The following is a 12,481-nucleotide window of genomic DNA, read 5'->3' on the forward strand; positions in this document are numbered from 1 at the left end:
AGAAGTAGATTAAATATTTGGCACCGACACAACACCCCGCCCCCCCCCACCTACAGTTCTTCTAGAAAATCTACCAGGTCAAAAATCTCTTTATCAAACATTTCACTCCAAAAATGTAGGCCATCATGCTCAAACTATTGAAACACTCTACAATCCCACAGGAACACACACACAGCCAAGACCACATCACATCACAGTGGGAAGGTACACTACTGCAGGCTAGATTCACCACAACATTGGGTTCATACTCCAACATCCAATAAAGCATTTTCTGCAGTAATCTGCCCATTGCTGAGACAGCAAACCTGAAACACCTTGTGAACGTGGAAGACTGCCTCAAATGATATGATTAATGACAGGGCTTGTATTGACACAGCTACAGGAGCAATACATCATAGTGCAGCATTAAAGCAATATATTGCACTGCTGGTCAAGGGTGTGACCCAAAGCCAAATGAAACCATGCTGGTGAAGAGGTACATATAATCTTTTGCGATACTTAGTAGAACCACAGCTTTCACAGAAGACCACAACCATCTCTAGGGACGGATGGTAATTGCAATCTGGACACATAGGAAAGAACTTCTCTTTTATTATTATTAATGGCATGAGTAATGAGTCGAGAAGCAAGACATGGTTAGCAGAAAAGGGCTTAGGATTAAAAATGCAAGAGCACCTCCAAGTGGAAAAAAGGGGACACTGCATTCATGACAGAGACACGGGAGAAAAATCAAGCCAATAAGTGAAGACAATAAAGCAGCAGCAGTCTTTTAAGATATTTATTTTAAAAATAATCTGTAGAAAAAACTTTACATAAAAATATTCAGGGACAAAAAAGGCAAAAAAAAAAATTAAACAACCAACCCCCAAAACCCTTATTTACTTCAGCTTACATTCAAATATCACCTTCGAGCAGATTATGCACTTATTCGGCCCATGTGGACACCTTCACTGGAACACCACTTACGTAAAGATACACATTGCACTGCCTGTATGGTCAGTCAGGTTTCCCCTTCCCAAGACCATGGAGTGCAAAGCAGGATTTTTCCTTTTGGCAACTCCCACATGTACCCAGGCGGATTAGAAAGCCACTTCTGGGTCGCTAGAAATATAATACATGGTAGAAAGTGTGTTATAGAGCTGGATAAGACAGTCTTTGGGAGAACAGTTAAAAATAATCAAAAGAAAGAAAGGAAATAATGAGTGCTCTGTGGAATACTTGGGGGAGGGGGCAGGAAGTGGGCTTGGTGAAGTGAACAGTACTAAATGTTCTAACATTTAACTAAAAATTCACTTACACCATCCCATAACAGACTTCTTACTAAATATAGTGGCATGGGTTTTGATAACACTGAAATGAACCTGTGTAAGCAAATAAATACCAAAATACTTCTTGCATAGAATACTGGTAGAAATACTGCATGGCACTGGAACCAAGTGGTCAGTAGTTTGAAAGTAGTTTGATGGGTTCAAATATTCGGCACTGATGCAAGCTGCACCATCCACCAGTGTGGTCATTTAGAGGAATTGCCTGGAGAAATTTACAGCAGTTGTAATAAACCTGCGAGCCACCGTTTTGGCAGTTTCTACCTTAAATGATTTGCAATTTAAAAAACACAAAAAAAAGGAGGGGGGGGATTGGTCATTTGTTTGTGTACTCGCAGTGCTCTTGACAGAACGAGAAGCCAACAGAGAAAGATTCCATAACGGAATCACAAATTAGTCTTGCCTCTGGGCAAGCAAGAAGCAAAGCCTTTAACCCTTATAGAGATCCCTTATGTTTAAAAAGAAAAAAAAATTAAGAAACCAAGTTTTCCTCAAGTCTCGATATGACTCAAACAATATAAAACTGAGACACGGCTGCGGCAAGAACGTTCAATAAACTCCACGATCATTCCCATTGCTTTCTTGACCCAACTGAATAGCTGGGCGCAACAGAAAGCCTTGAGAATGGAGGAGTCAAACTTCTGGCCAGGTCAACATAAATCAAATACAAAAAAAAAAAAAAAAAAAAACCAAAATCAAGGAAAAGCGATTTGGTACATTGCTGGTTGTGACAAGACAAGACAGGCTAGAACATAAGGAACACTTGGTCTAACAGGCCTTCGGTTGCAGTACCCATAAGATTTTGGCACAGAGCAGTTCAACAATGGCTCCACCTGCTGGTGCATGGCAGACCGGCACGCAGGGAGGACGTCTTGTGGATTTGAGTGTTTGTCTGTGAACCTCCCCCCAGCCACGGTTCAAATTGGTGGTTTGATTAGAACCCGATGAAACATTATGTACATATCAAAATAAACCTCACCACAGTCTTACAAGAGCTTACATTCATCACAAACACAAAAAATGTAAACTTTGACAAACATTAAATTAAAAAAAGTAAAAAAAATAACACCCATATTGCACAAGAGTTATACTAATTGTAATTCCGAGTACAGCCTGGCTGTGTTAAAAAGTTTAGTGTGTGCCACAAACAAACGCAAACGTAAAAGGCTACGGCCACCAGACAACACAAAAATAAAAGGGTGGAGGAGGACCAAAAAAAAAAAAAAAAAAAAAAAGGAAAAACAAAAAAGAAAGGAAGGAAAAAAAAAGGTGAAGTGAATATGTATAACAAGTACATCCAAACAGGCAGTCAGTCACATATGACACTGAGACGGACGAGCTGTGACCTGGAGCCATCGTTCGAGACCACATAAATCGGGGAGCGTGGAGGAGATGTCAGTGGCCACCTAGAAAGGAAGTGCTACCTTTGACTTGTGGCAGGTGGGCAGTCTCTATCTGTTGAGACTGGAGGGTGCCGTGTCCCTCCTTCGGCGGCGCCAGCTGTTGCGATTGTGCTGCGGAGGGTGAGCTCGGGGTCCGGGCATCACACCAGGCTCGAAGGCGCCAGCGTGCGGCGGCCCCTTCAACCCAAACCTCTGACCGTTATTAAACTGGAAGAGGAGAAATTTCCGTTAATACAAACGAACCCATGGAGCCCAAAAAAGTCACATGGGAGTTTACATCATTTACAATTCAATTGCAGATGTGATCATTCTGAGCCAATGGTCGGAACTACATCTACATGGAATAGAATCATAAAATCTGTATTTCTGTAGGGATACAAATGCATTAAAATGAACAGAACATTCTGCAAAATTAATGAGAGATTTTTGACTCTTCTGGAATTCACTGTTCGGTGTTGTGTGGAATGGTCAAAGCTAAACACCTGTCTGATTCACGTAAACTGATTTAAACCAACCGCCTGCTGATACTAAACTAAAAGTTGTCTTAAAATTGAATACCAATCATAAGATGTTTCTAAAGACATACACACGTATGTATGTTTCAAACCCAACACACTGGGTCTTGAGTGCATGTTTTGCCTGAAAAAACTGAATCTTCTGAATGACCGTCATCAAGGAGTTATAAATGAATGATGTATCCAGGCTACAAACAGGATAACACTCCTGTCCACTAAAATGGCTTTGTATAAAAACAAGCCTACTATTTAAACTATAGCACTTTTAAATCACCACCAGCCAGTTAAATAGCTGCCTAAAGCCAGTCACACTAAACATTTGCAGTGCCTTTTGAAGTGAGCATGAACTGGGACTGTTGGATCTTTGTAAAATGGCATTTAGCAATTAAAAGGCTGACCAACACACCTACCACAAAGGGTAAAAACACAGAAGTAAACAATTATACTGTGTCTTTATATATGTGGCACAGTGTAGTACTACAGTGCTAAGTATCTAACAGCTGTGGTTAGGGCAGCAGGTTAAGGAGGTAACCTGGCAAATAACATGCGGGCTAACTCCTCTACAATAAACAGCAAAATGTAATTTTTAGAGCCAGTACGGAACATCAGCAAACTTGCATGTCAAAGCTAACCTGGATGCAAATTTTTGCACATTTATTTGCTCAGGATGTTTCCAATGCAAATGCAACATTACATCAACAGTGGACAAAGCCTGCACGTTCGCATGAGGTTGCCAGTCGTAAAGACCTCTAATTAGCTACCAAGCTTGCCTTACCTTGGCATAGTGCTGGTGGTGGGAGCCCGGAAGAGGGCTGAGGTAGACAGGAGAGGCCATGGGATTGGGCAGCCAGTAACCAGCGCTAAAGGGGACACATCCATCCATGCACGTCGGCCTGCCAGGCAACGGCAGAGGTACCACCACGTTTTCAGGAAGTAATTTTCGCAGCTGAAAGAGAAGACAATTTAAAAGTATTGCTCATGCACTGTGAGGAACTTTTAGGATAGTCTATAAAAAAATAAAAAAAAAAAAAAAATAAAAAAAAAAAATACAATAATTAAACCTTAGGGCAATGATGGAAAACTCTAGTCCTGCAGGGGCAGATTCCTGCCCAGTTTAGTGCTTTTCCTACTCAAGCACACCTGATCCAACTCTGCTGTTAATTGCCAGGTTTGGTAGGTGTGTTCAAACAGGGAAATCAGCAAACTATGCATCCTATTCCCAAATAACTGACTGTCATTCCCACCAAGCAAAACAAAAAGGGCATGTGCCTGTAAAAATGAGCCCCATTTGTCCTGAGTGAAGGTAGGCTCTCACCACTGGGCCTTCATGGTTCCTTTAAACCATCATACAAGAACAGTACCTACTCCTAGTTGGCCTGCTGAGCTGGCAGGAAGGGGGGGCCCAAGAAATGCCCCCAAGAAATGCTCCAGTTGACCATACAACACAAACAGTGCAACTCAAGAGAGGATATTCCAGGTAAAAGCCTGCTACTTCTACTTTAGTGAATCACAAATGCAATTGAGCTGGGCAGAATCAGGGTCAGTGAGAGACCATGCTGTCCCCAGTCATTACTGTGGAGTCGGTGTTCGGAACGGAGAACGCCCTGACAGTATCTAAGGGAGTCCTACCTGTCCCTTTGAGGATAAAACCGTTTCAGATGGATAAGTCTTGCCCTGTGGCCTCTGCTGGGTGCTGGGCATGGTGGATGCCTGGAAAGCTTGGAGCTGCTTGCTTCCACATGGAACAGAGTCAGAGTCCTTGGAAGAAAAAGAAAAAAAAGGAAGAGACTGAAGATGGAGAGGAAATAACTGGTCTCTGAACTTCAATTACAAGGAAAACTCATCTATGGTGGAAAAAGAAAGCAGCAGAAGTCTCTCCATGGAATGACCATGTGTAGTCTGAGGTGTCAAGTCTGCTCAGCCAGGCAACACAGTAGTTGCATGTGCAAAGCACTTCAAGCTCAAGCTTCCCATAAAGCACAACCTCTAAACCCAATAACCCACAAGCAAGCTCAAGCCTGCACAATTCAGAGAATAAGACTTTATTTAAAGCAGTGACTTGGTGTCTCTCTGCATAAATAATTCTGACAAGTCATTTGCACAACTTACAATGTCACTTCCTGAAAGGGATGAAACCGAGGAAGAGGAGGATGACGAGGATGATGAAGAGTGCTGTTGAGGGCTGGACAGGGACATGATGGAATCAGCACTCTGAGGAGATGAAGAGTCTCTCTGCTGTTCCTCAGGATCTCCTCCAAACTGTACAACTGTGCAGACACACACACAAAAGGTCATTGTTTAAATACAAAGCCATTCATGAGAAGCCCACTATGATCAACTGCACTCTTCTAGTACTGCCCGTTTTTAAACTTCTGCCGCAAAATGTCAGAGCACAATAGGAACTCACTACAGCGGTTTATCCTGGCGTTATGTCGGTCTCCCCACTTCTGGATGATCCACTCCCTGTAGTCAATCACCTCCTGGGTCACTCGGAGGATCCGGCCTAGTGTGCTAAGGAGACAAAACCAACTGGTCATTACAACTTACATTTCTAGCCACATTAGAAGAAGTTACCACTTACAGCAACATTAATGAACATAAAACTTCAGAACACTGTTACATATTACCACCATCCTCCACTTCTTAATTAGTAACCTGTTGCGAATAATCTTGGCTTTACAGGTTTTTGAAGTGATAGTCTGTTCTACAAGCTCAGCCAGGTTTGATAACAGGGCATATGTAGCTAATAATTAGTGTTGTGACATGATCTTTATTAAAATACATCAATTTTTAATACCAAAGGGCAAATAAACCTGCACAGCCCACTGTGATGCTCGTGCTGGACACTCGCATTGATTCATTCACACCACACTAGTGCACAGCTGTGCAATGTGACTGTTCAACCTGCATGGACCTTCACATTAGAGCAACTCACATCCTCATAACTCACAACTACCCATAGTTCATCATTTTTTCTGTTCAGTTATTTGTTGCGCTATCTGGCATCTACCATAGGCAGATGGGCTGTGAACCTTGGTTCCGCTCAACAGCAACCCCCTACATCGAGTTTTTGTTCACAAACCATAACCTATAAACTGACAGCTGATGCCTGACCGTTTGAAGGGTGTGGTAGTAGGGTACTGTAATTTTACCACAGTGTGTCTGCAATTGTAATGGCTGAATTGGATTGGACATGTAGTCATAAAAGTACAGAAAAGGGAGCGGCTCGTCAATTTTTGCATCACCACAACAATTATAAATGGGTGTGAATTTAGTGCCTTCGTTTCTTAAGAGTGCAAGAGACTAAACTTTCAATACAGCTGCCAGAAAAGGCTTCTCTCAGAAGTAATTTGGAGAATCTCCATGAATCAGCACCTGAGGTTCTCCACATTCGCCACAGACTTGTACTACTTACTTTCACTTTGCCACTCAGAAAACATCTAGAGTCTCAGTCCTTGAGAAAACTGCTTTCCCCACAGGACGTGATTAAATATATACCAACATGCCAATTCAGAATTAATTTAACCTGGGGTAAACGTTCCACAGGTGGCTTAATAAGAGATAAGTCACCGGAATCTTTACAGGTGTGGACGCACGCTATCCGTAAAAATGACATTACATACAGCCCTAATAAATTATATTACTCCACCTCCTCATGTAAAACTTCTGACTGAACAGGGCTCTTGTTGGAATTGTTCTGATGTGTAAAAAATGCCAGATGGGATGGGCGTCCCAGTTTGGACAAAATGCTCAATTCTGAGAAATTACCATTTTAACTGCAGGGCAGAGACTGACCTGTCCATGTCTTTGTTGGGATAGGAGCGAGCCAGTGGAGAGACAGCGTGACTGAGGACGAGGTAAGCGTAGTCAAACACCTGCTTAACCTGCATGGCACCGTAGGAGCTGCGACCCACATCGTTACCTAATGCACACACATTAAGACAATCAAGCCATTAGTACCACTACCCATACTGTGCCAACAACTGAACAACTGGACATCCAAGCAGATATTTGAGATCTGAGAAGAATGATTCATTGGCCTTATATCAATCTCATCTTAGTGTAACACACCTTGTAGGTTTGGGTCCTCGATACACAGCATCGAGGGTCTGTATCCATTGGTCATGGCTTTTGACATCTCTTCTTTGGCCAAGTATGCCCCTCCATTCTTCACACGGATGCCCGTTTTCAGGTAATTAAAATTCCTCCCATACAACTCGAAGAACTCAATGAGCAAAATGCCCAGATTGATATTAGAGCCTCTGCAGTCGATTCTAGGGTGGAGCTGAAATACAGAAAGAAGGGTAATTTCAGACTAAACCAAACCTCACAACCGTTTCAGTTACTAGACTTTGTGGATTCCAAAAGAGACGAGCCCTCTCCACCCACATTTAAGATACATTAGAAAGGTTTTCTAGTCTGAACTCTTGCCCTAAAGACTACCGGAGCACTGATACAAACAATCAGAGTAGGCAGGTTTAACAGAGATTCCACAACAGTTACATTATGCCTGGACTGCCCATTTAAACTAGCTAAAATAAGCATTGAACGGTTGTCTACATTCTTTGGGACTCAGGTGTCTGCTTTCCATAATGAGGTAGATTAAAGTTATTCTTAATCACATCAAGGCAAGTGTCCAGAATCGTTTGGCAATTTCCCTGCTTAAATACACCCACTAAAGCTTGCAATTACCAGATGAGTTGAACCAGGTGTGTCTGAGCATGTCAGAAAACAACGCAGGACCAATTAAAGATCAGTGGTTTATGGTCTATATCTCCACTATGTACAAACTATGGCTTAAAAATTCCAACATTTAAACCAATTATTCTTAATTTAAGTGAAAGCTTTCCAAGCTGGAAAAAAAATAAAAGACACTGATTTAAGAATATATATTGATAGTATAAAGATCTTCCATAAGAAATCCAGCCCAAGTAAAATGCATCATATGAATCTGTATCAACAGCTTGCAACTACTATTGAGAAGCACTTCAAGCTGCACATCAATGTATTAAAATAGTGTCACCATCTATGCTAACATGTTACTACTCTGTCTAGGCCAGCGTTTATCTATGCAATTTTGTTGAGCTTTTCAGTAGAGCAACAGATGGCCCACAGCTTGATATTTGCCTCAGCGTGTGCAATGAAGATACACCATGGATCAGTTTCAGTGGGATCTTTCCTTCACCCTCACCTGTAAGAAGCTGATAGCCATTAAAATGAGGCAGTAGGAACTGATGCCTCCAGTGAACACTTCATTTAGATCTCTCTGTAGCAGGAACTGCTTCAAAACAAAGATCAGGTACGGCAGCACCGAGTATTTCTGTAAAAGACCGCAAGAGAGATTGCTTGTCAGGTGCATGTTTCAGATTCCAAGGGAAGCAATTAAGACAGGAGGACCAGCAGAGGGAGAATCAAGGGCTGCATTTCAACCAAATAGAGTATGCATTATGCATAATCACAAAACTGCAAAATGGAATAGCAGATGTGTACAATGTAGACCAAAGCAAAATTTCACCTTCAAGTGGTCTTTAATAAAGCGTGCAGCTTTGACCCCAGTCTCCACATTAAAGCTGATGTCAACTTTCACCTCTGTTTCTCGGTCAGTCAGTTTAATTATAGGAACCTGAGGAAAGAAATCAGTAAAGGTCTTTAACCCCCATCCATTAGATTTACAATGAGCCCATACTGGGTCACATCTCTCATACTGAGGTTATTCGATGGCTTCAATCAGCTGCCATACACAATATTAACATAATTCTAAGAACTTCGTAAAAGACCTGATGAAGCAAATGCCCACTGCTCTCTATTATAAGGGTGTTCCGAGTCAGAGATTTAATGAAGTACAAGGAAACACACTGAAAGTGGGTAAACAAAAGAGGCCAGACCAGAACTAAAAATAGACACAGAGCATAAGTTGTCCAGTAATTAAGTAGCAGAAGACTGACTGTAGCTTTATCCAGTATTTTGACTGAGAAAGGCTCGGCCAGGTTCTGCTGCCTCAGGGCCTGATCAAGCTGCTGAAGAGGAGGCCTCTCCCACTTTCCAAACACCACCAGGTCAATGTCACTAAGAATGAAGGAAAAAACCCCAAAACATTAAACAACAATCAATAAAAATGTAATATTTTATCATGAACAGAGGTTCGGCGTTTCATTACCTCGTTGGAAGATACAGTCCATAGCTGAAGCTGCCAAAAATTTGGACCTGAAAGAGAAAGTTAAGTGTGCATTACAATTCTGACAGCTTTAACAAGCCTAAAGTAACGACTCTGCTTAATAAGCGAATACGAAAGCCACCAACTTGTGGTAGCGGTTCTACAGCAATTGCTATGCTACAGGCCATCACAGACTGCTTGCACAAGCATCAAGAAAACCTCCACCTCATTAAAAATGGGACTTGATAAATACTACTTGACGCATCATTCTGGAAGAGCTAAAGCATGTGGTTCCAGTACAACACACTGGCAAATGCTAAGGTGGAGCACACCTTCTTGCACCCAGGCAGCATTAATGCCTGAAGGACAAGCAAGTTTCTAGGAGGTTTAATTTTCTAGGAATCCAGGTGTTTGCATGACAGACTGGTAGATTATCACAGACACAGTTTCTAGAAAACGAATCTCATATTGTGCATTTAAGATCTAATGACTAGATCTAATGACTGCACCTTTAACCAGCCTGAGAGACCTCAATTTTCTGACTGACTTTCTTCTCAAAGCACTCCCAGCATAAAGAGGTTGGAGATCAAGTTCTACCACCTTGGGATGGCTTTCCTAAAAGCATCTTAGCACAATTTTTGATCAACACATTACACAGAGCTCTATCCAGCAATAAAGATGGCCTACCACCAATATGATTACTGGGAGCTGGGTTCAAACCAATTAAATAGCTGAAGAGACTTAACATTCAACCATATTTAATAGACCTATGCATGCTAGGAGACAGGGCCAATCTGAAAATGAATAAAAAGCAGTACCAGCTGTTAAAGGAAGCCACTGCAGGACCCCTGCGTAAATTAAACCCTAGCCAAATAGGTTTATAAAGCACATTCATATTTTAGTAAGCAAACCACAATACCACAGTTAGCATCACATGATCAGAATAAGGAGATCCAGAGAGTATTTCTTCACCAGAACTTCTACCGAGAAGTTAATGCCTCATGCTGGACCCTGAACCCCCTACATCGGCCTACAGAACCCATAACCTCAGGCCTGAGCAGAGTTACCCACATTCGCTGTAGGCCACAGGCTTTTGATCACAGTCTCTATGCGGTTGACCACATCTCTCCTCATCGCCTCTTCCTCCGGCCGTGGAGACATGAAATCGTAGAAGTCCACTATCTCTTCATGCAGGCTAGATGGAGATAAACAAGGCAGAGGCATGTGAAAAGATGCAGAGTTCACACAGCTTTGGTTTATTAAAAAAGTAAATATAAAGGAAAAAATATATATGAGCAGGGTTAAAGGCCGTAACTGAAGCTTCAGAGAGGATGCAGGACAGGTTGACACTGAGCATTCAGACTAAATCCATGCAGGCCTAAATACTCCCATTGATGCCCCCCTAGTCAAGCACTCCAACTACAGTATGTGTATGTGTGTGTGTATATATATATATATATATATATATATATATATATATATATATATATATATAGTTAAGACACAGGGAAAGTTAAGGCCTTCACCCTGCCAGTTATGAAGCAACCAATTTACCCACGAGTTTGGGCTTGATAAGGGAGCAAAGCTCTTTCCTCCAACTGTCCAGTCCACCTTAAAAAGTGCAGCAGTCGCATCCTGCAAGACTAGCTGCTGTAAGCCCGTAACGCCAGCAGCATTTAAGGTGGACCAGACAATTACAATAAAATAACAATAATAAATAAAAATCTCACCCATTAATGCCAGGGCCATATCTCCTCGTCTTCCAGGGGGTCCCTGAACAAAAGTGGTTAGTGTTGGAATGGGAGAGCAGGTAGTTGATGCCGTAGGTGCTCGCCTTGTTGTCGCTCTTCTTCCTGGCCTGGTGGTGGTTCTGCTGGAGGTCTGGTGAGGGAAAGTGCCGGTGAAAGTGTGGCTGAAGAGAGTGGGGATGGAGCTGTTGGTGGTGGCGACGGTTGTGCAACTGGTTGTTAATGTTGTGCAAATGCTCGGCGAAGTTGAAATGAAGTTTGGCGCAAGTTCCTGAAGAGTCCGACCTGGGACTGTCCGTTTCCGAGTCCACGGACTCGGCCGGGGACACAGAACCGTCCTTTTGGGGACCTTTCCTCTCGCCGGTCGCGGCGTTGTCTACCGGAGTGCAGAAACTGGAGGAGGCGGCGCTGCCGTTCGAGAGGTGATTATGGCCGGGGAAGCCCAGGACCGGCGGGACCACAGCGGGACTGCTCTTCGGCAAAGCAGACGCCATGGTGGGCGAGTGGGCCCGGTGTGTCCCGGTCCGCAAGCCCTGCGAGGTTTCCCACACACGCATCCACAAAGCGTTAGCAGGACCTTTCTGCTCGGGCTGGATCCAAGCAAGCCTCGGGTCCATCCAAGCAAACGTATCCAAAGGAAACACACACACACACACACACACACTCACACAGCAAAACGACTCTGCCCCGCTCGTCTGGGAGGAATAAAAACCGAAGCCCAGTGGACTTTAAAGAACCGCGAAGAGATTAAAAATCGCCCAGCAGGAGCGGGGCTGAGAATCCCAACTAGCCGCTAGCCAACCTCTGCTAGCGGGCTGCTGTGCTGAACGGATCCGTTAGCGTTCCAATATGGCGCGTGTGTGTGTGTATGTGTGTGTGAGCGACAGAGGGGGTCCGGAGCCCGTTGTGCGCATGTGTGGGATTTTTAAACTCTTTCTCGAACACACCCACTAAACAGACCTACCTCATTAGAAAAGCCACCGGGTACACCAGGGCAGATCCCATCCACACACGTCCACTGATCCACTCATCCCACCGTCTGCCCACCTTTCTTCTTTCTTTGCAGTGGCGGTGACAGTTACTAGGGCACATTCTGTTTGCAACCCAAATATAGCCACTTCATCTGCTATTCATAACCACCACTGAGCGTTTTCTAGTAGTGGTGGTGAAATAATGATAAATTAGATTTAAATAGCTATAGCTATATATTTGGGTACTATTTTGCCGTATGACAACCTACATGTGTCCCTCCGCCATGAGCGGCTCACTGTGTGATACGCCACAGGCCCAAGCCAGCCACCAGGGAGCCGTAACCGTTAGTGTGAGCTGCATCCTC

The 12,481-nt window shown here is 43.3% G+C and overlaps 1 protein-coding gene across 1 annotated transcript; it reads right to left on the reverse strand.

Moving 5' to 3' along the window:
* Window positions 1-764: 764 nt before the first annotated feature.
* On the reverse strand, window positions 765-11,995 carry LOC140555666 (terminal nucleotidyltransferase 4A-like). Its single transcript, XM_072678967.1, has 13 exons — window positions 11,128-11,995; window positions 10,469-10,592; window positions 9,401-9,447; window positions 9,189-9,309; window positions 8,759-8,866; window positions 8,435-8,563; window positions 7,315-7,528; window positions 7,039-7,165; window positions 5,651-5,754; window positions 5,353-5,510; window positions 4,873-5,001; window positions 4,019-4,189; window positions 765-2,935 (listed from the first exon to the last, which is right to left on the reverse strand). Exons 1-13 carry the CDS (start codon window positions 11,760-11,762, stop codon window positions 2,777-2,779), a joined length of 2,226 nt encoding a protein of 741 aa, XP_072535068.1. The 5' UTR covers window positions 11,763-11,995; the 3' UTR covers window positions 765-2,776.
* Between the last annotated feature and the right edge of the window lie 486 nt (window positions 11,996-12,481).

Source organism: Salminus brasiliensis, chromosome 5, assembly GCF_030463535.1.
Source record: "Salminus brasiliensis chromosome 5, fSalBra1.hap2, whole genome shotgun sequence".
NCBI classification, from domain to species: domain Eukaryota; kingdom Metazoa; phylum Chordata; class Actinopteri; order Characiformes; family Bryconidae; genus Salminus; species Salminus brasiliensis.